Source organism: Embiotoca jacksoni, unplaced genomic scaffold (genome assembly GCF_022577435.1).
Source record: "Embiotoca jacksoni isolate LCO1_2020_lvr unplaced genomic scaffold, fEmbJac1.0.p SCAF_7, whole genome shotgun sequence".
Classification (NCBI taxonomy): domain Eukaryota; kingdom Metazoa; phylum Chordata; class Actinopteri; family Embiotocidae; genus Embiotoca; species Embiotoca jacksoni.
The window spans coordinates 21,131,294-21,155,846 of record NW_027185425.1 but is presented as its reverse complement, the minus strand read 5'-3'; the positions used below and the strand labels follow the sequence as shown (position 1 = coordinate 21,155,846).

The following is a 24,553-nucleotide window of genomic DNA, read 5'->3' as shown; positions in this document are numbered from 1 at the left end:
AGGTGGACGTGTCGAGAGCACCGTGTCACGAACATTTGAAAAACTATTTACTTCAGCCGAAGTTTTCTTTAGAGTTGTCGTTGTTTTTTTTTTTAATAGCTCTTATTTAGCAAGTTAACTCATGTTAACCTCCGTTTAAACAGAAGAATACAAGGACGGACACACCGTGCTGGAACTAGCTGCTAAAGCTAACGCTAGCGGGCTGACAGGCTTTTCTCCACCGAAACAATATCCACTGTAAGTAAGAACTGCTGAACATTATTACACATTTGAACTCTTGTTAAACGTCTTAAACATATGTGCAATTAAATGCGACAAATTCAATTGCGAATGGAAGTCGTGTTAAACTAAATATTCGCTCCACAAGAGAATAATAACTCCCGGTGACCCGCAACCTGCTCGGGGATCTGGAAACGAAAGTACACGTTTTTATCAAATGTGAAGGAAAAGGCTAGTCCGTCTGTGTCTGCCTTGATATCTGGCAGGTTAGAGGTTAAACATTCATACTTTTCTGCTCTGATTGAGAAGAGAGTAAAAACCTGCGACCTATAAACAAGAAACAACATGGAGGCTTTTACCGTGTCTCACTCCGACGACCGAAAACACTCTCCTCTCCTCTCCCTCTCTTCTTCCTCTCCTCCTCCTCTCCCTCTTTTCTTCCTCTCCTCCTCTCCCTCTCTTCCTCCTGCTCTCCCTCTCTTTTCCCTCTCTTCCTCTCCTCCTCCTCTCCTCTCTTCTTCCTCTCCTCCTCCTCTCCTCTCTTCTTCCTCTCCTCCTGCTCTCCCTCTCTTCTTCCTCTCCTCCTGCTCTTCCTCTCCTCCTCCTCTCCCTCTCTTTTCCCTCTCTTCCTCTCCTCCTCCTCTCCTCTCTTCTTCCTCTCCTCCTCCTCTCCTCTCTTCTTCCTCTCCTCCTGCTCTCCCTCTCTTCTTCCTCTCCTCCTGCTCTTCCTCTCCTCCTCCTCTCCTCTCTTCTTCCTCTCCTCCTGCTCTCCCTCTCTTCTTCCTCTCCTCCTGCTCTTCCTCTCCTCCTCCTCTCCCTCTCTTCTTCCTCCTCTCCCTCTCTTCTTCCTCTCCCTCTCTTCTTCCTCTCTTTTCCCTCTCTTCCTCTCCTCCTCCTCTCCCTCTCTTCTTCCTCTCCTCCTCTCCTCTCCTCCTGTGCAGGGTATTCCTTTCTCAGGGAAACTTTCTCCACCGGTTGAGTGTGAAAGTATTTAGTATAATTTTAATGTAAAAGAAACAGCAACAGAGGTCTGGTTTGACCAGTCAAACGTGATCTGTTTCTTTAACATGCAAGTCCTGGATTCAATGCCATGATAATATAGTGACATGAGGAGGAGGTGTGGCTGGGGAAGGATGTTTACATACATTTAAAGTCATGCAAATCATTGTGGATTAATTATGGAACTGAAAGTCTCGCATGCTGCAATCTGCCAGTAATGGAGATAATATAAAAAAATGAATTTACCAAACCCTGCTGAATCAAATAAACACTAATTTACTACTGATGTAGAAATATCACAGCTTGACCCACTGAAGCCTCATGTAACATCTGTATGGCAGCCTGGCGTTACCAGACCCGGTATATACGGGTCGGGCCCCGCTACAGTGGTGTCCGACTGGACGTAGACCTCGGGTTTATTTAGAAACTACTAGAGCAGCTTTAATCAATCGGCACTGACCGCCGTATGAGCAGAGACTCTACTACTGCTACAGCATGTAGGAAGCACACTTAAAAATCAACACTGGCCCACGATTGGTTCGTCCTTCATGTTCGTGTTCATGTCAACAGGGTTTATCAAACTATTCACACTGTAAAAAAAAAAAAAAAACAGGCTGTGAGTGTCAGTCTGGTGGATCCAGGCTACTTGTTTGGTGCTCGTTTGCCTAAATCAACATATTGCTGTGAACAGATAGTTGGTATCAGACAGCACAGCAGTGTCGTACAACATCATATACATGTGACCTCTCCTTTTTGTTTTTTTTGTTCGTATGCTGTATGCAGTTATATTTGTCCACACTGATACCATTCAGCTTACGTCCCCTCTCATGAATACCTGACGACATTGTTTTGTTTTCTGTCCTGTCTGTTTCCAGGAGACCTACAATCAAAGTCTTTCAAAATGAGTGCAGCCTCCTCCCAAAAAGTTGTCCTGAAAAGCACCACCAAAGTGTCCCTGAATGAGCGGTGAGGCGCCACGCACCCTGTCAGCAGTTAGTCACCTGATGCCGGGGCCAGCCTTGGCTTGTGAAGGGTCTAATACTCTCTACTGGAGGCTACTGTTGGGGACCGGAACCAACATGGATGCTGTTCCTACTGTTCCCTGTGTGTGCACTGCTCACACAACTTTGTCGGCCCCGTCTACATTTGTTGACACGTTAAAACAGATTGCATTGTGGGATAGGAAGGGCTTTCCTGGGCCAAACGTCTTGTATGAGCAGTGTACATACAGAGACGAGGGGAGGGGGTAGTGGTCATGCTTGGTAAGCCTATGCTGGACCAGACCACTGTCCTACAAATGGCTTGGCACACATGCTCCCTGTTGTTTACGCAGCACAGTATACGTCCAGTATACGTCCAGTATACGCCTTTAAAGGGGCCAGGAAGGCGTGAGGCAAACCAGGGAGACGGGGCTCGTCTCTGCCTCTCACACGTTTCTCTCTCAAACCAATGAAAGTGAAGCTCGTGCTCCTTTATCCTCATGTTCTCTCTCTCCGTCTTTCTCTCTATTCCAATCTATAAAAGACCAAGTGCTCAGTCCAAGCTTGGACGTGACAGAGCTCCCCCTCCCCCCCTCCCTGCTCCTGCACCACTCATTCAGTGGTGTAACTATAAGTCACGGTCCATGCTGTAAGTGGCTGAGTGGCCAAGCGCACCTCATGTCCCGGGCCTCCGCCGCTGCAGTGCGACGACGTCCCAGCCGATCAGCCGGAGGCCTGTAAGTGGCACATCGTGGCTCTTCTTCTGAAACCTTCTCTCTCTGCTTCTGTCCTCAAGTATGTTTTTGCTCTCTTGAGTTTCTCTCTTGATCTGTTTGCTTTCTTCTTCTTCTCGTTTAAAACACATGCTCAATTTAAGTCCAAATAAGTCTGGATTAATTGTCATATGATTGAGAGAGAAAATAACAAGTGCCAACAAGTGGGCGTAAGTCTTTTGTGACAAAAGAGCCGACACGGTCCATAACATGAGAAATGAGTTGATGTGGAACCCTGCTTCCTCCTCCTCCTCTGTGTATCCCCTGTCCCCCTCTTTTACTTCCTCCCTCTTTTTCCCTCCCACCTCTAAAGCTTCACTAACATGCTGAAGAACAAGCAACCCACTGCGGTAAGCATTCGAGCCACCATGCAACAGCAGCATTTGGCTAGTGCCCGCAATCGCCGGCTGGCCCAGCAGATGGAGAACCGGCCCTCAGTGCAAGCTGCTCTGAACCACAAGCAGGTGAGGGCAACGACCAGCCGGGCTGAGTGTTAGTGGACGTGTCCACAGAGACGTGAACGTACACTGACACTCACCAGCACTGCCTCTATGTCCAAGATGGGAGTCTGTTAAATCCACCTCCTACGGGATTGTCTCAACTAATGCTGCCGTTAGGGATTTGGTTCTATATGAAAACATCATCTGAACACGTATCTTTGATGGTAATGAAATCGTGTTTGTATGTCTGTCCCTGCTCTCACGAACCCTCTGGAGACCGTGAAAAAGCTCCTCACAGTCAAGCTGGTGTACCGGCTGCATTTTTTGCTGGTTAGCTGTAGTTAGCGGAGCTCCTGTGACCCCACGTGTAGGATTACTGACTCACAACTGCCCAGCTGCTTTGGCTGAACTCCTTTGTCGTAACTGCGTTCGTGATGAACTTGTGTCAGAGCCTCAAGCAGCGTCTGGGGAAGAGCAACATCCAGGCCAGGCTGGGCCGGCCTGTCGGCGCTCTGATGCGTGGAGGAGCTCCCGGAGGCCGAGGAGGGATGCGGGGGATGACCAGGGGAGGCCTCCGAGGACGAGCCAGAGGAGGAGTGATGAGGGGAGCTCTGTCTCTGAGAGGTGTGTCAGTCGTGAATACGAGTCTGACTCGGCTCCGTCCACTCCTCAGTAGACACAAAGCCTAACCCTTAATGTCACGCAGGGAAGCGAATGACTCCAGGTGGTCCAATGCGAGGCCGCGGTCCCACTGGCCGTCCGGCGATGCGTCGAGGAGGCCGCCATCACGGAGGACCTGTTGGAAGAGGAGGAGCTCTGTCCAGAGGAGTAGCTCGAGGAGGAGTAGCTCGAGGAGGAGTAGCCAGAGGTCAGGGGCGAACCTTTTTTTCCTCTCCCCTATTTTCTATTCTTTACATAATTAAAGTATTAAATAAAGCGTGTACTTTTTACTATAACTGAATTATTCTGAAAAGAGAAAACTCGGAGCTGCTGACCGTTTGCTGCCGTGTTGTTGGACAGGCCGCGGAGGGCTGCGTGGGCGCGGCGGGTTCAGCGGGCGAGGCGGGCGTGGCCGTGGGCGGGGCAGAGGCATCGGTCGACCCTCCGTTACCCGGGAACAGCTGGACAACCAGTTGGACGCCTACATGTCAAAGACCAAGGGACATTTGGACGCAGAACTGGACGCCTACATGGCCCAAGCAGACCCGGACAGCATGGAGTGAAGGACCGGAGCGTCACTGCAGAACTTTCTAGCTGAAGTCACATGTACAGTGTAATGTTGATGTACTGAGAACTTAGATGAGTGATGACACTTCAGGACTCTGAAAACCAAAGTGTCCCCTGAATGTCCTTCGACCACCACTGACTTCTGCATCGACCTGCTCCCTGCTAGTTCTGACAACAGTGAGTGGAGAGATGTTTGAAAGCGTTAACAAACCTGCCGTCTGTAGACCGTCTGGCTGACGAGCTTTTTGTTTTTTTTAATGACCTAAAAAAAACACTTTTGTTGTTTTGTTTCTTTTATATTTGGGCCAATTATCTGTCATGTAAAACTGGTCAGTGATGTTGTGCAAACCTTCTGTTGAAACCAATTCTCAATTACACTTCTTTTCTTTTCTTTTTTTAAATAGATTTTTCGTGTTTGTGTTCACTCCTGCATTGGCTTATCTTGAAAAGACTTGAAATGCTAAACTTTCTCTGTTCAAACGAATGTAAGCAGAGTTTTTAAGCCAAGTATAGTTTTTTTTCATTTTGTATTTAAAAGGTGTAGTAGTCCGAAGGCTTCAGAGCATTTGTATTCCCCAAAGCAAGTTAAATATGTTTTAATTAAAGAGGAAAAGATTTTCCCTCGTAGTGTCAGTTGTATGAGTTTTACTGTAAATGTGACCGTAGATGAAAAGTTGTCCGTCTCAGAGTGGATAATTATAAGGTGACGTATACAGTGAAGTCCAAAAATGAGCTGAAATTAGATCCTGAATTTGCGGACGATGAAAGACGACAAAGGCTGAAGGTCAGTAGTGATGTACCGACTCTGCTGACTCCTGAAGGTGTTTCACCATCGAAGGTCGGCTCATGGAGGAGAACAGCTAAAAGTATTAAGATGTTCACATCCAGAATTATGTGAGGATCGTGTGACCTAAAACTGGACTGGTGTCGGGACTCCGTTTAGTTTACAATTTATAACTTTGAAGGACTATCTACCACCATGATATAAAGTAAACTAGAAAGGACTGACTGCTTGTACCCAAATAATTCATTTGATTCTTAACTTTATACAAAGTCATCAACACTTGAGTTTTACTCTGACTTGAGCAGATATTTGAGTTGAAGAAATGTGAGTCACTTCAGAGGGTTGTGATTTAAAAAGGCTTCAATATCCCATGGCTGTTGAGTCACAGTTAAAAACAATGGCATGGTTTTTTTTAACTGCACTAACCTCTACATATTAAACAGCTGTGAGATATTAAAGGCTTTTTAAATCCTAACCCTCTGAGGTGCCTCATTTCCTCAACTGACTGGTTTGATCCCAAACTGAGCAGCACAAATGCAGACTGGTTAGTGATTGACTAGATTTTTATTTTACTTTATAACATTCAGATGAAATGTTCACTATGTGAAGACTGGTGGTCTGCTGATCTCTGGTCTGGTGGCGCTCTGCAGCTGAATGAGGCTGATAACTACATCACTGGTGTGGCTCACGACAATCCCTTTTTTTTCTTGGAAGATTACAGTTGAATTTGGCCACTTCTTTAAATCTTATTGACTACTGAAACAATGCCATGGTTTAAGATCCTTATCTGACATTTCCTTCCAATTGATAATTTAACATAATATAATATAGGAAAAATCAAGCACAGAATGCAATAGAAAGTCTTTCTAGAGTAATATTACGGTAAAAGTCATGTTGGGGATTTTGTAAACTAAGTTACTTCAACTCTATCCGTTATTTTGATGACTCGTCTTAATACTTCTACTTGTGTACTTATTTTTACAAAGTAAACGTACTTGTACTTGAGTACCACTCATGTCTAATCTACTAATTTTGTGCTTAAGGTATTGTTGACATCCATAGGTCGATATATCGGACGGATTTCTCATTCAGCTCAATGAAACTTGAATTTCCGAGTTGCCTTGAACGCAGACCTGGTTGTCGAAAAGCGACTTCAACTGACGTAACGCCTCCTATAAATAACTTTGCAGCAGTCTTCAGGGTCCTCTTTCCATGCCTTCCTGCCGGTGTATGATGTACCAGCCTTTCCAGAAAGATCACTCAGTGGGTGATAAGACTATCCGAGTCATTCAGCAGACACGGTAAAGACACAGAGACACACGATACACGATACACGATACGACATTTGATTTTATTCGGCAACTGCGACGGGAAGTTCTGACATTTTATCCACCACGTTGTCCTCGTCTAGTTAGCAATAGCAACCTAGCTGTCATGTAGCACGATGCTCGAACTGCTTCTTTAAATGAACAATGGACCATCGGCTGTCTGAGACTTAAACTTGTCTGTGAATTAAGTTCCCCTTCACGCGCCTTTCCCTCCGGTTCATTTTCTTTATCCTCCTCAATTTGAAACGTGGAAGTTCGCTTCCGCTTCGGTGTTGGAGGGATTCACGGGTTTGTTTTTTTCCACCTCCTAAAGCGTGTTGGACTTTAATGTGGATCTGAAAAAGCTTTCAAGTCTGTGAAACCTTTTATATCTCAATGAAAGATTTCACTTCTGACTGCAGGTCAGTTTCAGATTTAAAAGCATCCATGATGCTGCAAGTTTCACTGAACTCCTCGCGGTTCCAATCGGAAGCTAACTTCAGCTCCGTCTGACCGACACACACACACACACACACACACACACACACACACAGCTGTACTGTTTGTTCTGATAATTTCGCGGTCAAACTGGGAGAAAATCCAGAGAGGTAAGAATAATGTTCAAACATTGAACGGCTGTAAGTTGATGAAACGCTCGGAGTTAAATCTTCAGGATGTTTGTGGATCTGAAACATCTCCGACATTAACGTGATTGTGAGTCCGGACGAAGACTAAAGTCGAGATTTACTGCTAACTGAACTGGTTGGTTGAAAGCTGCTGTTTAAAGAATAAAAACATGAATTAAGTTTGAAACGAGGCGTTTTAATGTTCGTGATCTTCTGAACCCAGCTGACCGACCACCAGTGTGTCCAGAGGTCGGTCCTTCAGTCAGTCTTTGTTTCATGGCACTGAAGCCCGTCTTATAACTTACGTTTGTCTGACACCACAGCGCCACCTGCTGGTTGGTCTCTGGGTGGTCCTGTGTGGTGGGCTGATCTCAGACCAGCAGTGGCTACAGAATGTCAGGTTTTGCTTTCACCTCTGCGTTGTTGGTGGCTGAATGGTGACAATGAGGCCTGGCACACTCCCTCTGCTTCACAAACAAACCGCTGCTTCACAGTCCAAGTGACTTGAGATGAAACGGAGCTTTTTGTTTTGCAGGCTGTGACCCGGCTGCTGACTGATGGGAAGCAGTTCTCCTCCCGTCTGTCCCGTCTGGGACAGGAGGTCAGTTTCTCTGTTCTTTATCAACACAATTTCTTTAAATACTTTGTGCACACACTCTTTATTCAAAGAACCCATTTGGAGGTGTTGCCTTGCTGAGTCAGCATTCCTGAGAGAAGGTAGGAGGGATTGTGTGGCTATCTTCAGCCTGAACCTATTTATCACTGAATTAGAAGTGGGTATGATAAGACAAAGAAATAAGAAAAATTGCCATGTTGATGGTTTTTTTTTTTTGTTAGAAAGGTTACCAGTTGGATTTTGTATTTATTTTAATTCGCTGAAGGTTCCATATAAGTGCAGCAGTATGTGATTGTTAGAGAAATGGCTACCTGAGGGTTAAAAGTTGTGTCCAGACACCAGCAGTGCAAACAGTGTTGTTGTTGTTGTTGTTGGCGGCACCGTGTGCGCTTCGGTCCTGCCGGTGGGCCGTCGAGCTCTCACAGTGCACAGAACAATCAATTCTCTTGCAACTCACTGCTGTGATTTCCTGCAGCAGTGTTACTTATGGGAACTGACAACTGCTACATTTTACAAGTTGTGTATATTTATATATTTTATTTGATGTCAGTGAAGTGAACATGTCCTCGGTCCTCCAGATTCTGGACATGACCTCGGTCCCCCGGGTTCTGGACATGACCTCGGTCCCCCGGGTTCTGGACATGACCTCGGTCCTCCGGGTTCTGGACATGTCCTCGGTGTAGCTCGGTGAGTCTTCATACTAAACATGCTGTTGTCTGAGTGTTATGATGATTGGCAAAATATGTTCAACTGCTCTGAAGTGTGAGTGACAGCTGCCTCTCTGAACATGCTACTGTACTGTTAGCTGAACATGCTGATGGTTCTGGAGAGATGTTCTGACCTTCATCCCTCCTCCTCCTCCTCCTCCTCCTGCAGGTGTCCTCACCGCCCGGACTGATGCAGCAACATGATGCAAGTAAAGACGGGGTGCGTTGACATTAGTAACCGGGGCGTCCTGTAAATAGTCCACTAAACGTTGGTCAGCGAGAGGAGTCGTCAAGTCATTTATTCTCTGAAGGAAGCAAAACCTCAGAGGTTGTTGTATGTGGACAGATGTGGTACTCTATCTGGTAACCATGACAGCACTGTGTGGTATCTGCAGCCAGCTGCTCCATCAGCTGGTTTTGTTCATAAGTCAGTGCTAGACTACGTCAACATCTGGCATCGTTGGTCTCCAGGCTGCTCGTGTCTGGAGTCCTGGTATTGTTGTTGAAACACTTCATGCATCTGTACTGCTCAACATACACGACTCCTCCGACTTATTTAGTCTTCAGTCTGAACACATCACTGAAACTGATGAAGTCATGATGTCAATTCATGAGTTTCACCCACACTGTCTTTATTTTAAAGCCTACAAACTTTCTCTGTTCACACAGGAGGAAAACTTCATCAGTGAGCCACAGTGTGCTCAACTTGGGACCCCCCCCCCTCCCCCCACGAGGTAAATTACATTGAAACACTTCATTGATTTTAATCATATTATGCCACTAGTGTCTGAGGTGTGTGCTGCAGTAACCTGGGCTTCTCTGTGGGTTAGCTAGTTACTACAGTTGGGATGTACACGTTTAACAGAAGCTTCAACACCACTGCAGTGAAACCTGTAGCTTCAGGTCTGAAAACGGGCTGATGCAGAAGTGTCTTAATCTGCAATACCAGCGAGTGTCACTAGAGGTCGGCTCCAAAAAGCCTCCGGCTCCATAGACTCCCATTCAACTTCTCTCATCAAATCCAAAGTGAATAAAATGTGTCCATCAGTTATCTCGGTGTTGTTAGCTAAAGTCACTCCTTCTTATTAGTTTTCTGGAGGTCCATCTGAAAATAATCCCTCATTCATTAGAAAAGAAGATTCAAGAAGACCTGTTTTTGGGGGCGTGTAGTCGCTTTTCATGTGCATGTCACTGAATCCCAGCACATGTAAGTGGTTAAAGACTGAATACTACAGTGGGAAGGTTTTAGGTACTTAAAACCACAAATGTTGTCATATATCAGGAATGCAAATGAACGATACAAGAACATGAATCCTCGTCATACGTGTGCTCAGATATATTTTAATGCTGAGGTTTTGTATTTCTGTAACGTTAATCAGGAACGCGACCACACTAACTATGTTTAAATAAATGAGACAATGAGTCGGCTGCTGGTTTGAACCAACATCTACAGGTGGTTGTTGTATGTGGACAGATGTGGTACTCCATTACTGGTCTGGTAACCATGACAGCACTGTGTGGTATCTGCAGCCAGCTGCTCCATCAGCTGGTTTTGTTCATAAGTCAGTGCTAGACTACGTCAACATCTGGCATCGTTGGTCTCCAGGCTGCTCGTGTCTGGAGTCCTGGTATTGTTGTTGAAACACTTCATGCATCTGTACTGCTCAACATACACGACTCCTCCGACTTATTTAGTCTTCAGTCTGAACACATCACTGAAACTGATGAAGTCATGATGTCGGTCAGGTCCTGAGTTGTTCCTGTTCACATCAGTTGGTCGCCTGCTGGCTCCGTCATGACCGGTTTTATGTGATTTAAAGAGAAGTGGCTGCTGTGAATGAAATGATAAACTAGATGTGCTTATTGTTCCTCCAGCTTGGCGCTGCAGTAGAGGCTCCTCCTCCGGACCTTCAGCTTCAGCAGGGATCCGTGTGACGGTGAGTGTTGACTGGAGGAGCGGCGTCCACCGAGGTCTATCCCGACTGACCTTTCACCGTAGGGCCGTGTCGTTGGAAATACCTCGGAGAGGAAACCTGCAGTTTCGCTTTACCCACATGTTCACTGCCATGAGCACTGTGGGATATTACTGCAGAACACATGAGCATTATGACATTTTATTTATGACATTTTTATTAAAGAGAAACTGATCAAATGACCGGAGATGGGAGTCAAGAAGTGTTTCGTCATTTTTAAAACGTAATCCAGTTAGTTCCGTTTCTCTGCTAGAGTCCCTTTTTTTCTTTCTTTTTTGTTCCCCAGTGATGTTTATTTAAACATGTTAAAATGTTTTCAGCCCTTTCCATAGAGTCTTTAGGGGTCCTGATTTTCTGAGAGCAGCTGTAACATGTTTCCACTACAGAGGAAGTACATTTATAATGACTGAAATGAGTCCCAGGGATTTTAACTGCAGAAATAATCCAAACAATATAATAAAATGAAAGAAAACCGTGACTAATGTGATAATCCTTTGTTTCAGCCTCCTGCGTGTCGTGGAGATGGAGAGTCAGCAGCCTCTCTGTGAGTAGATCCCTCCGTGGTGTTTGGTTGGTCATATACCAAGGCTCTCAGGATTCTTGGTTCCTGATTTGCTGTGGAGTTGACCAGAAATTAAAACTCCTCCCAGTGGGCTTCTGCAGCCGCCGGCTCAGAAGACCTGCTGGGAACATGAGCCGTCTCTTCATGTTCAATCTGTGGATGTAAATGTTTCACCATCTTTATCACTGATCTCTGCTCTCCAATGAACCAGCTGAACTTTGCGTTCCTTGATTTTCAGGAGGAGCAGGAAGTGATGCAGCTCTTGAGTCAGCGATATCATCTCCTGCTGGCTTCGAGATGAAACGGGAGTAAATGTCTGAATGTGATGAACTGTGGTAAACTCTACAAATAAAATATCAGAACTCATCTTTCGGTCTCTGCATCATTGATTCATATTACATTTTAAAAATGTGTCTTCATGGTGTCTGGCAAGAAAGTGCAAGTTGGACAGTTAGAGAATCTGTCCCACCACTACATGTAGTCTCTCACTACCTGGACCCAAATATTAACAGACTTTACAGGCACCAGCTGCTGTTTGTCAGCTTTTCTTCCATTGAAACAGTCGGTCATTAGAAAATGATTTTGTTGGAACATTTTAATACTCCTCTTAATTATTTCTGAAGTAGAAGTGAGTTTAACTGCTAAACATAAAACAACCAGTCCTTTCTTCGGTCTACTGCTTAGCAGGATTTCCAGTTATTGATAACTTCATGTTAAACTGGGTTTTCAGTACCATGAAGATGGTTCACTTCTTACCGGATATGTTGCCATGGTTATTAATGCTGCAGAGGTAACCTGCTCTGAAGCAGGTCAAGTTTGAGATACCGATCAATTGTCTTTGAAATATGGATGGTCCTCTGTGGAGGGTCCTCTGGAGGGAGACGGTCCGGTCCTCTGTGGAGGGAGACGGTCCTCTGTGGAGGGCAGAGTGTTCAGAGACTGACGGAAGTCTTTGTTCTGCTGAGAATTTTTTTTTACGAGAAAAATTCCATTTCATCGTTTTTTTTATGATATCATCCGATAAACTGACTGAAACACGAAAGCATTGAACTCGTACTTTTAAGATATGAAATATTTGCTCTCCAGCCTGTTTGAGGCCTCCGGAGCTGCAGCCGAAAGGAAAAACCTTTTATGCAATTCATTAGATTATATCCAAGAATAAATGAATTGAATGGAGTCCATGTTGTTCCCCTGCATTATAAGCCTTTCAACTTCAACTCAGTTCACACAGTTGTGTTTTTTACAAGCACATCCGTCCTGCCTCCATGTTCGGGTCACATGTCAACGTGCTCGGTCAGATTGGGAAACCCGGGTTTGACATGAGGAGTTGTGACCAGCGTGCATGTAGCAGCATGTTTCCTTCGCCAGGGAGCAGCAGATTTCCACCGGTTGAAGGACTCGTCCTCCCTGAGACATCATCCTACAGTGTTCCTGAAGACATGCTTCCCTCAGGTCACTAACTGATGGTGCTCCTCCATGTTCGACTCTTACTGTGTTGGACTTGAGTTTTAACAGAACCCAGGACCTCCTAGCAGATGCCTTCCCAGCATGCACTGGGACAGAGCATTCTGTGTCCCAGTATCCATACTACTATACTACCAGACTACTATACTAACATACTGTTTAGTATGCCAGAAACACATTTGGTATGTCCCAATACTTGTAAAACATCGAAAGTACCAGGATGTTCTACTACATCGGGTCATATTCTGTAGTCTGAAGGCTAGCATGATACTCTGGATGTTCTGACCCACAATCCTTTGCGCAGTGGACGATGCGTCACATTGACTGAGCCGTCGAGACAGTAGGTAGCGCTGATGCTCCGCCCACAAAAGGAAGAAGAAGAAGAGGCGTTAATAGGAAGCCTACTCGTTCCAAACCGCATCCTTTTATTTTGACTATATACAGATCGCTACGGATACGACAAAGTAGGTCAAAGGTCAAGGCACATTTTTATTTTGAAGTAGCATTTCCCAGTTGTACGCATACTACATGCAACAGTATATGCTTATTAAGAGTAACTGCAGTCCGTACTGAAAGTAAATGTAGTAAGTGATTGGGAGCTTAGGCTGGGTTACTGGGTTATTTTCAGTGTTCTGTGATGAACTCACTCTGTTGTGCTTCAGTACAACAGCAGGATGTCGTACTGCTTGTAGTTTCTACCAAGCAGCCGAGATGGTGAAAAGTTTCCATCATTTCATTCTTCATGGACCATATTGACTAAACCATTTGGGTACTTACAGTACTTATCGTACTTATAGGACTTATAGTATGCTGCATGAGTATGTCAGTATCGTTTCCATGGTTCCCCTGCAGGTCTAGGTGGGTGGAGCATCTGATGTGTCCTTCACCTGAGCAGGTTGTGGTAGTTCAGTTATTTTTCTATAGCTGACCAACTGAGCTGTAGCAGAGCATCATCTGTCCGTCCGTCCATCCATCCACCCACCCATCCACCCATTCACCCATCCATCCATCCATCCATCCATCCATCCACCCACTCACTCACTCACTCACTCACTCACTCACTCACTCACTCACTCACCCACTCATTCTGACATTGAGTCCATTCATAAAGTGAGACCTTTGAAAGGTACAAATAATATCAATCAGAATTTGCTTTGGATTTCTGATTCAACAGAATATCTCAAATAAATACCTGAAAATGACAAAATTGATGGAACCCTTAATATCACGTTTTGTTGCACAACCTTCAGAGACAATCACTGCAAACAGATGACCTGTATGTCTCTCAGGTGTCTCAGTGTCTCACCGAATGTGTCACTCACCATGTCTCTGTGTGTCTCTCAGTGCGTCTCTCACTGTGTCACTCACTATGTCTCTCAGTGTCTCTCAGTTTCTCTTAGTGTGTCTCTGTGTCTCAGTTTGTCTCAGTGTGTCTTTCAGTGTCTCTCAGTGTGTCTCAGTATGTCTCTGTGTGTCTCTCAGTATATCTCTGTGTCTCTCTGTGTCTCTGTTTCTCTCAGTATATCTCAGTGTGTCTCTCTGTGTCTCTGTGTCTCTCAGTTTCTCTCAGTATATCTCAGTGTCTCTCTCTGTGCCTCCGTGTGTCTTTCAGTGTGTCTCAGTATGTCTCAGTGTGTGTCTCTGTGTCTCTCAGTTTCTCTCAGTATATCTCAGTGTCTCTCTCTGTGCCTCCGTGTGTCTTTCAGTGTGTCTCAGTATGTCTCAGTGTGTCTCTCTGTGCCTCTCAGTGTGTCTCTCTCAGTGTGTCTCTCTCAGTATGTCTCAGTTTCTCTCAGTGTGTGTCTCTCAGTGTCTCTCTCTGTGGAGACCATGGAGGGACGGTTTACATCTCAGCAGTTCTCCTTTTTCTTTTATCAACGTGTTGTATGAACCAGATTTTAGAGACAGTGACATGTTGTTTGTAGGTCCTTCCTGTTGTTTTGTCTTTGTGTTTGTTTTGTTCATCTGAAGGTTGTTTTGTTTGTCTCCTCGTGGTTACTTGCATTTTGTGTGTATTTATGTATTAATTGTCTCATTACACACGTCTGTCCCTGTGAGCGCTTCAGCTGTCACCGCTGAGGGTTTGTGTTCCTTTAAAGGTTTTATGGTGGAAATCCTCCTGATGACAATATGGCGTCTATAAAAAAAAGTGGGTGAAAGTTCACCAGAGGGAACAAAACAGTCTCAAAACAACTTCTAGTTGAGGCTTGGGCCGGTCACATGACAGCAGGCTCACATTACAGATGCAGCAGCAGTGGACCGAGAGAGAAACCATTCCTGGAGGCGCACAGTTCTTCATCACAGCCTGAAGCACACTTCTTCATACACATACATACATATACATACATACACATACATACATACATACAAACATACATACATACATACATACATACATACATACATACATACATACATACATACATACATACATACATACATACATACATACATACATACATACATACATACATATAAATACATACATACATACATACATATACATACATACATACAACACATACATACATATACATACATGTGCATACATATACATAAATACATATATACATACATGTACACACATACATACATACACATATATACATACATACGTACATACATGTACGTACATACATACATACATACATACATACATACATGTGAACATACATGTACACACATACATACCTACATGCATGTGAACATGCATGTACACATACATACCTACATACATGTACACACATACGTACATATACATACATACATACATATACATACATGTACACACATACATACATACATACATACATACATACATACATACATACATACATACATACATACACATACATACACATACATACACATACATACATACATACATACATACATACAAACATACATACATACATACATACATACATACATATACATACATACAAACATACATACATATACATACATACATACATACATACATACATATACATACATACATACATACAACACATACATACATACATATACATACATGTGCATACATATACATAAATACATAGATACGTACATACATGTATGTACGTACATATATACATACATGTACACACATACATACATACACATATATACATACATACGTACATACATGTACGTACATACAGACATACATACATACATACATACATACATACATGTGAACATACATGTACACACATACATACCTACATACATGTACACATACATACATACATATACATACATACATACATACATACATACATACATACATACATATACATACATGTACACACATACATACATACATACATACATACATACATACATACACATACATACATGTACACATACATACATACATATACATACAAGCATACATATAGATACATGTACACACACATATATACATACACATACATACATGTACACATACATACATACACATACATACATGCACACATACATACATACATACATACATATACATACATGCATACATACACATACATACATACATACATACATACATACATACATACATACATACATACATACATACGTACGTACATACATGTATATACATACATATACAGAGTCAGATTAAACATCCACATGTACTCTCAGGAGTGTCTTGTGTTGGTGGCGTGTTATTTCCGTGTTGTGTTCATGTGTTGCTGACGTCTCCTGGACCAACAGCTCTCTGTGAATGAAGTTGTGTGTTGGAACATTACATCCAGTTTAAAACTGGATCTCTACTAATGAAACTCTGTCAACACAAAGGACCTTCAAACATTCTTCTTGTGATGTTTGTGCATGTTACAAAAACATTCATCTTCACACACAAGACATAATAACACGTTTTGATGGTTAACATCGCTGCAATAAATACAACCTTTGCAAAACATTCACATACATGCAGAGAGCCAGTCCCCCTGCGTTACTGCTCTCCTGTTCATGGCTGTATATACAGCACATGTGTATGTATATTTCACATGTTTTAGTCTGCCTTGCTCAATGCAACATTTGTGTGCTTCAGACTGAGCTCTTTAATGCAGGACAGTTGTCCTGTTGATGGACTCTGAGCCTCACGCACCACAGTAACACTTTCAGTGTCAGACACCTGTTTCAGTCTCAAACTCAAACTAATCTGACATTGGAGAAGAGGGAGCTTCAGAGATCCTTTTTTTTAGGTTGAAAGAATAGTGTCTATATGTACTGTGGCTGTTAAACAGCATTTCTCTGCACACAAGACAAAGTCAACATCAGGATTTCACCAGATTTCAGCACCAATAGTGATCCTCAAACATCACAGAGAAAAAGTTATAGTTTGATATCTTTAGTTTCCAGAGGCCCAAACAGACCTCTCTAAAATCCCTCAACTCCTTTTATATATGTCAGGTCTCATTCACTTTGCGTTACAATTTCACATCTATTACAAACTGAAATGTCCATAAAAATGCCGCTTTACTGCGATGAAGAGTCTGTAACAGGTTCCACTGAGACTCATGGATGTAATCAGGTTTTTAATAAAAGATCAATAGAGCTGAAGTTTGTTTCTTCCAGCTGAGATGATGAAATACCTGCAGCTTCATACAGCAGCAGGTACACATTTACACAACAGCACTGATTATTGATCCCTTATAATAAACTCTCTCCAACACAAAGACCGGATCAATCAAGATGTAATCGGAAGTGACACGTCAGACAGGTGAGCCGTCACACAGCCAGTTTATCAGTTCAGCTGTTGATCCACAGCCTCCGTCCTCAGAGTTGATCACGGCTGTGATCTGATTTCTTTCAGCCACATTAAGTGTTTCATTACAGAGATGTTTCTGTTTCTCATAGCAGGAGATCAGCAACAGTGACATCACTGTGTACAGATGTGTTGCCATAACAACTGATGTAACATGACCCCTCTGATCAATAAAGTACCCAACATGGCCATATGTATCTGAGTAACAATAAAAACAGCTTCCATGAGTTGTTAAATAAATGTGATGCACACAGACAGAATCTTCATTTCGATAATAAAAAGATGTGATCAGCTGCTCAGACAGCAGGCCTCAGCTGATTATGATTATTGATTAGTTTGTGGTTGACCTGTTACGGTTTCATGGTACTTGGAGGTGAACTTTCTTCACCTCTAACACACCACAGCATCTCCTCTGCTAGTCTATTTGAAGTGAGTTCACCCATATCAACCTGCTATTAAATAGACTGATAATATCTGAATGAAGGTTAATAACCTCGTATCTGTGCAGTCTGATTTGTAGGTTTTGTTGTTATTCGCCAGCCTCTCTGATGCTGTTACAGTGATTAAATCAGTGAATTCTTTCTGATGAAGATAAACTTTTGGTATTAGCAGCAGGCAATGGAAGTTGGGGAATTTGTTTGGCACACAATAAAACATGCTCTGAAAAGTTTGAGAACTTCCAAGTTCTTCTTGCTGAAAGCAACAGTGATCTGGGATTGTGGCGCTCACACCAACAGTGGCACCACAGTGAAGCTGTGTGCTGTGGGGGTGTGAGGTTAGGATCAGGGTTAGAGACCAACCAATCACAGCTGTGTACACTGAGCTCGTAGTGTGTTGATTGATACTCATATATCGATACTTCATGTCTAAAATTCCTAGAGTTTACAGAAGTAGAATGGGAGGCGGAGCTTCAGTTTTCAGGCTCCTCCCCTGTGGAACCAGCTCCCAGTTTGTGTTGGAGGGGCAGAAACCCTCTCTGGCTTTAAGATTAGACTCAAAACGTTCCTTCTTGTTAAAGCCTATAGTTAGGGCTGGCTCAGGTAGACCTGAACCAACCCTTAGTTATGCTGTTATAGGCCGAGGCTGCTGGGGGACCTCGTTACATGCTGAGCTTCTTTCCTCTCACTTTCACGCTCTATAACTCATATCTCACATCACATCTCATTAACTTCATCCGATGAAGAGAAGCTAAAACAGGAGAAATATAATCTCTAAATCCCGTCAGTACTCTTGCTGCAGCATTTTGGATCAGCTGCAGGTTTTTAATGAGTAATTTGGACATCCTAACAACAAGGAATTACAATAATCCAGCCTAGAAGTAACAAATGCATGAATGAGTTTTTCTGCGTCACGCTGAGGAAGGATTTTCCTGATTTTATTAATATTACGTAGATGAAAGAAGGCAGTTCTGGAGACTTGCTGTATATGGTGTCTAAAGGACAAGTCCTCATCAAAGATGACTCCAAGGTTCCTCACAGTTTTACTGGAGGTCAAGACGTCATCTAGAGTAACTAAGTGATCAGAGAAAGATTAACAACACTCACAACATGCCGGGAAAAAGTGTGTAAAGTCTTCTTATTATCTCCTTGTCAAGCTGTCGTACAAACAAACACACGAGGTACCACAGGAGTGTGAGCCATCCCATCAACCACCTGATGAGCATTTTGCCAAAAGAAGAAGCACATGGACACAGTAAATATCAGGAATTTCTGAGTTGTTTAATACACAATAATACAAAGATTTGAACCATTAAAAACAACAGGATTCATATTTGATGAAACTGGTTGGAAACTGATTGAGAACGCAACATCTGAAAAGGTTGAGACTCGTACTGATAATCAAACTTCAGACAAAGATGATGATAATAATACAGGATTCATCCCAAATATAAGAAATGCAGAGAATGTTTGCATCCGTTTCGGTTGACAGATACTCAGTCAGTATTTTGATGGGATCACTTCTCCACTGGGGCAGTTTTCTGATCCCACTCATGAACCCAAATGTCTTCCAGCCTGAGTTCCAAACTTTTCACAATGAGCGCCCAGAAATAGTCACTCTACTTAAATACAGTATTTCAATGAAGGAATACTTGATGGGCATTCTTACCAAAACATTGGTTCCTCATCACATGTCCGAACTGAACCAAATACTATCAAACGTGTCAAAAACATTGAGGAAAAGTACCGACAAAGATCTGTCATGGGACCAGTGACATCCTCTCAGATCCTTTGGAGCTTCGACAGATATTTTTCATGTTGCTGAAGGTTACAAATAGCTGAGACCCATCAGAGGAGGTCGGTTCATTTATACGGCACATTTCAACCCAACTGACCAAAGTGCTGCACAACTTCATAAAGAATTTAAGAATGTAAAGCAATAAAACATATTGAAGACAGAAATAAAACAAAACAAACAACAACACGATTAAACCTAGACAACCTTAGAAGGAATACATGAGCAGTAAATAATACTGTAAATATGAAGACTGAATATGTTTTCAATCAACAGGTGAACACTGGTGGTGAAGCTGAGGACCTGATCTGGAGGGGAAGGCTATTCAAAATGTTGAAGCTGCCCTTGAGATATCCCTCCAGGTGCCATTAGGGGTGTCTGAGGCACAAACACAGCCAGGGAGAACAGCAAAGGGAAAACTGCTTGTTTTAAAAAACGTGTTGTATTATGTTACAACTTAATAGTATTACATTATATGTACTTTATGTCACCATTTGTGATTTATTAAATTTCGTTGAATTTTAAAGTAGTTTGATAAACATTTGAGCTCCACATATTCATACAAAAAACTTTTGACAACCACGTTTTCCGACCTGTAGCCTACTACATGATATCATTATTATTTAACAAATTCTATGAAGTACTCTTTAACCAGTATATTTATTATGTTTGATTTTACGTAAATCATATTTCCACGAAAACTTTCGGGGTTTTCATAATCTCTCACTGTAAGAATATGTGCCTCCAACTTCCTGTGCGCTCATCTGCTGAGCACGCTTTACATTCCACCAACCACGCGGTGTCCATGCGTCCGTCCTGTGCGCCGATTGGCTAAAGCTGACACAAACAAAGCTTTTCCACCAATGGGAGCCGTGTGCACGCGCTGAGCCATGCGGTTCATTCTGGCTCCTCATGCCCGGTCGTATAAAAGCTGCCCTGTCCTCTTTGTTTACAGCAGACAGAAGTGGACCAGCGCTGTCAGCGGGTACAAGAAGTTACGTAGTTTCACACTTTGTAGCTCGTTTTGTTCTTTTTATTCGGTGTCTTCTCGGTTATCAATCATGGTGGCGATGACGAAGCGAGTGAAAACCTTCCAGATCATCCTGTCGGATCCGACCAAGACGTTTTACTGCGGCGGGGAGAAGGTGTCCGGCCGGGTGGAGGTGGAGGTGAACGAGGTGACGCGGGTGACCGCGGTCAAGGTGCTCGCTGTGGGCTGCGCGAAGGTGGAGTACGCTAAAGGCAAGCAGCGGTGCCGACAGGAGGCCGAGTACCTCCGACACGAAGAGGTCCTGCAGCTGCACGACCAACCCACAGGTACCGTTTATCACTCTTTAACAGCCTGCAGCCAACTTTTTTTTTTTTGATCTGTTATGACAAAGTAGCAAAGCAGTAATACAACTACAGGTGTTATTATTCAGGAGATAAATAAAAAGCCCTTTAAGTGGGTTTTAGCCCGTTTTAACCCGAGACAGTCTTCCAGGGTGGATTTACTCACGATAAACCTACTTTACTTTTTCAAAGTTGAGATAAACAGTCTCATTCAGCCAAATAATTTTCAGTGTTGGCAGGATGACCTAAATTAAAGATAAAATGGTGTCATGAATGAAGAACCGGAGAGTGAACCGTGTGTGACCTGGATCTTCTCCCTCCAGACTCCGATGGCTCGGTGGTCTTGAGGCCCGGGAACAAATACCAGTACATGTTTGGATTTGAGCTCCCTCAGCACGGGTAAGACCACATCACAGATGACACAGATGTCACATTATCTTTGGATGGACATCTCCTCGGAGACTGGAGTACTTTTGGTTTTAATTTCACTGGTATCTGTCCTCACAGGCAGCTGGTGTCGTCATACAAGGGGAAGTTTGGCTACGTCCAGTACTGTGTGAAGGGCCTGATGGAGAGGCCCCAGCTGCCCACGCTGGAGTGTAAAAAACCCTTTGAGGTGGAGGAACCTCTGGATGTCAACACGCCAGACCTGCTGGTGAGTTCACTGACACTTATGTACATTTATGTGGTTTTTCTGCTTCAGACAGCCAGAACACACAGAACTGCTGTTTGTAGTCCTTCTCTGATATCGTGCTGCTAGAGTCTGACTTGTAATCCTCAGATGAACTAAGTGAGGTCTTCCTGTGTGTCCTCAGTCTCCCACAGGTGGCATGAAGGAGAAGAAGGTCACCTGCATGTTCATCCCCGATGGCCAGGTGTCCCTGAACGCTAAAATCGACCGCAGTGGTTTCTGCGAGGGCGAAGACATCTGCATCAACGCCAAGTTTGAGAACACCTGCTCCCGCATCGTGGTGCCCAAGGCCGCCATCATCGCCAAGCACACCTACCAGGCCAACGGCCGCACCAAGTTCTTCCGGCAGAAGCTGTCGTCAGTGCGCGGGAACCACATCATCTCCGGCATGTGTGACGCCTGGCAGGGGAAGAGCATCAGGGTGCCCAAAATCAAACCCTCCATGCTGGGCTGCAACATCATCCGGGTGGAGTACGCTCTCATGGTGAGCGCTGCGTTTCTGCCTGAGCTTTATGACCATCACATCCTGAGAGCTGAATCAGTATTAATGTGTCCATGATCCTTCCTCCAGATTTACATGCACATCCCTGGCAGTGAGAAGCTGATCCTGGAGCTGCCTCTGGTCATCGGGACCGCTGGGTTGGGCAGCCGCAGCAACAGCGTGAGCAGCCAGGACGGTTCGGTGAGCAGCGCCTCCCAGAGCTGGGTGTCTCTCCGGTTGCCCTCCGATCCTCCGAGCTACTGTGACGTCACCCGTGACTGCCGCCTGGACCAGCCGCTCACTCCGCTCCTGGACGACTTCGACGGGGACGACAGTCCCATCTTCATGGCACCGGCCTTCCAGTTCCCAGCACTTCCGGCATACTCTGAGGTAGGAGTCTCAGACAAGCTGTTTAAATCTGTCACCTCAACACACTCGTAGAGACACATGTATCTGGTGACAGTCCATCTAATCAACTCGCATGTTTTCCAGGCTGAGGAGGAGTTCAATGGGATAGCCCGCATGCTGCCGGTCTGCTGAAGCCCAGGAGTCCCAGAACTGGTCCAGTTCATCTGAGGCTCATGAAACAGAGCGAAGGTCCAAACTTCAGAGCAGATCTGATGTTGGGAGGAGAAGTAGAACCAGAACTGTGCAGGTGGAGAGAAACGCGCGTCCTCGTCTTCACCACGCTTCATCCCCTATGCTGAATCGGAGTCTTCCTTCTGGCCCTCTTCAGGGCCGAGACCCGCAGGTTGAGCCACCGACTCGGTGGCGTGCTACATTTCTGAATAAGCTGTCCCTTCCAGAGACCGGCGGGTCTCTCTGTCCCTTCACAGCCACTTTATGACTGTTTTCGGGGCACGCTGTGTATGAGGCGGCCTGCTGTGACGTTTGTGCTTCCGTTTGGGGGTTCGGCTTTTCCTCGAGATGCTTCGTCATTCCGGTCGATCCCTGTAGTTTAAAGAGATTTCACAAGAGGAACAAACCTTTCTGTTAGTTTATGCGTTGCTGCCAAGAGCTTGTTGGGAACATCGTCACCTTTGAGGCATTCAGCATGTAGATAATCTTCCTGGGATGTTAATAGAGCCTCGTGCAGCATCCATGATTATTCCTTTGTTTGAAGAGACTTGGCTTATTCCTGTATTTTATTGCACTTTTCGATTGCATTTTGCTCGACTACTGCCTACCACAGTTTCTGTGTTTTCAGTTTTGTTTGTTTTTATGTGGAAAGTGAATTTTCTGTCTGTAAAACAGTCTGAATTTATATGAACCTCACATTTGATTTTTCCAAATCCTAGCTTGGTGATTGGCTGTAATGTGCCAAAAAGGATCCATGCAACACACACACACACACACACACACACACACACACACACACACACACACACACACACACACCGCTGTCATGGACGGCACCTTCTGTGTGGATAATCATTGAATCCGACCTGCCGTTGTCCCAGACAACATTTCATTGAGAGCTCCACCATGGAGAGTTCACAAACTGTTCCTTCACGGTGCAACGGAAATCACAGCTCAAGACTTGACTTGTATGAAAGTATGCAACCTTGATGCTTCAAAGTATTTTGTATGAGACCCTATGGGTTAAGTTTTTTTTTTTATAATAAAAACATTTTTGAATAAAATGTTCTGTGTCTGCTTTTCTCTTTGAAACTTGTGGAGGTCAGAGGTTTCACTCCTGAGTCGAGGGAAGATGCTGCTGTGAGCGCGAGGCCCGGTTCAGGGTTTCCTCTGGTGTCTGCTTCCTCCCACAGTCCCAGATTAACCTGAGAGGGTGTGTGAATGGGAGTGAGACCGGTTGTCCCTCTGTTTGCTGACTCTTGACCTATTTTAGTTCAGATATTAACCTTCAGGACTCCTTTGGAAAGCACATGACTAACATGATGAGCAGATGGACTCTTTACAGTCCAACAGATGCAACACGACGGTGCGTCCAGCCTCCAGTGAAGAACAGTTCAACAGTGACCAAACATGGGATTTCTGCCGACACCTCAAAAGATAATTGCTGACATCGTGTATCTGATGAGGAGCACGAGCAGCTCAACGTTGGGAGGATACATCAGAGACGACTGTCCAATGAGAGCGCAGCATCCAGTCTGCAACACGCCACAGCTGCAGATCCCCGTGTCTGCGTGGTCCAGAACGTTTTGGTGATTGTTGCAATCAAAGATTCTTGATTTCGCAGAATCTTTTTTTCCTCAAAACTTTTGATGCAATTTGCAGAGTTTATGTGTTTTTGTGGTAAAATTGCAGCAACTGGAAAAAAATGTCAATTATAGGAAAAAGATTTTGATTCTTTTTTTAAACTGCTACCCACTAAAAAAAAAAGTCATGGGATGAATTCCTAA

At 44.1% G+C, this 24,553-nt stretch overlaps 2 protein-coding genes, 1 long non-coding RNA gene and 4 other non-coding genes across 7 annotated transcripts; all 7 read left to right on the top strand.

Moving 5' to 3' along the window:
• The first annotated feature begins 2 nt into the window (after positions 1-2).
• Positions 3-5,265, top strand: chtopa (chromatin target of PRMT1a). The gene is made up of 6 exons (XM_069175874.1): positions 3-237; positions 2,094-2,184; positions 3,285-3,435; positions 3,861-4,035; positions 4,118-4,279; positions 4,432-5,265. Exons 2-6 carry the CDS (start codon positions 2,120-2,122, stop codon positions 4,632-4,634), a joined length of 756 nt encoding a protein of 251 aa, XP_069031975.1. The 5' UTR covers positions 3-237; positions 2,094-2,119; the 3' UTR covers positions 4,635-5,265.
• A 1,372-nt stretch (positions 5,266-6,637) lies between these two features.
• LOC138214947 (uncharacterized) lies at positions 6,638-11,579 on the top strand. Its single transcript, XR_011179677.1, has 8 exons — positions 6,638-6,723; positions 7,891-7,956; positions 8,550-8,658; positions 8,848-8,898; positions 9,348-9,412; positions 10,554-10,615; positions 11,155-11,195; positions 11,452-11,579. It is a non-coding gene; the product is annotated as an uncharacterized lncRNA (long non-coding RNA).
• LOC138215120 (small nucleolar RNA Z40) lies at positions 8,690-8,762 on the top strand. Its single transcript, XR_011179691.1, has one exon. It is a non-coding gene; the product is annotated as a small nucleolar RNA Z40 (small nucleolar RNA).
• LOC138215123 (small nucleolar RNA SNORA8) lies at positions 9,053-9,191 on the top strand. Its single transcript, XR_011179694.1, has one exon. It is a non-coding gene; the product is annotated as a small nucleolar RNA SNORA8 (small nucleolar RNA).
• Positions 10,188-10,326, top strand: LOC138215122 (small nucleolar RNA SNORA8). Its single transcript, XR_011179693.1, has one exon. It is a non-coding gene; the product is annotated as a small nucleolar RNA SNORA8 (small nucleolar RNA).
• Positions 10,644-10,777, top strand: LOC138215132 (small nucleolar RNA SNORA18). The gene has a single exon (XR_011179702.1). It is a non-coding gene; the product is annotated as a small nucleolar RNA SNORA18 (small nucleolar RNA).
• A 9,047-nt stretch (positions 11,580-20,626) lies between the features above and the next one.
• Positions 20,627-23,830, top strand: txnipa (thioredoxin interacting protein a). Its single transcript, XM_069176457.1, has 6 exons — positions 20,627-21,000; positions 21,339-21,414; positions 21,523-21,670; positions 21,831-22,190; positions 22,278-22,577; positions 22,680-23,830. The coding sequence occupies exons 1-6, from the start codon at positions 20,745-20,747 to the stop codon at positions 22,725-22,727; spliced, it is 1,188 nt and encodes a 395-aa protein (XP_069032558.1). The 5' UTR covers positions 20,627-20,744; the 3' UTR covers positions 22,728-23,830.
• The last annotated feature ends 723 nt before the right edge of the window (positions 23,831-24,553 follow it).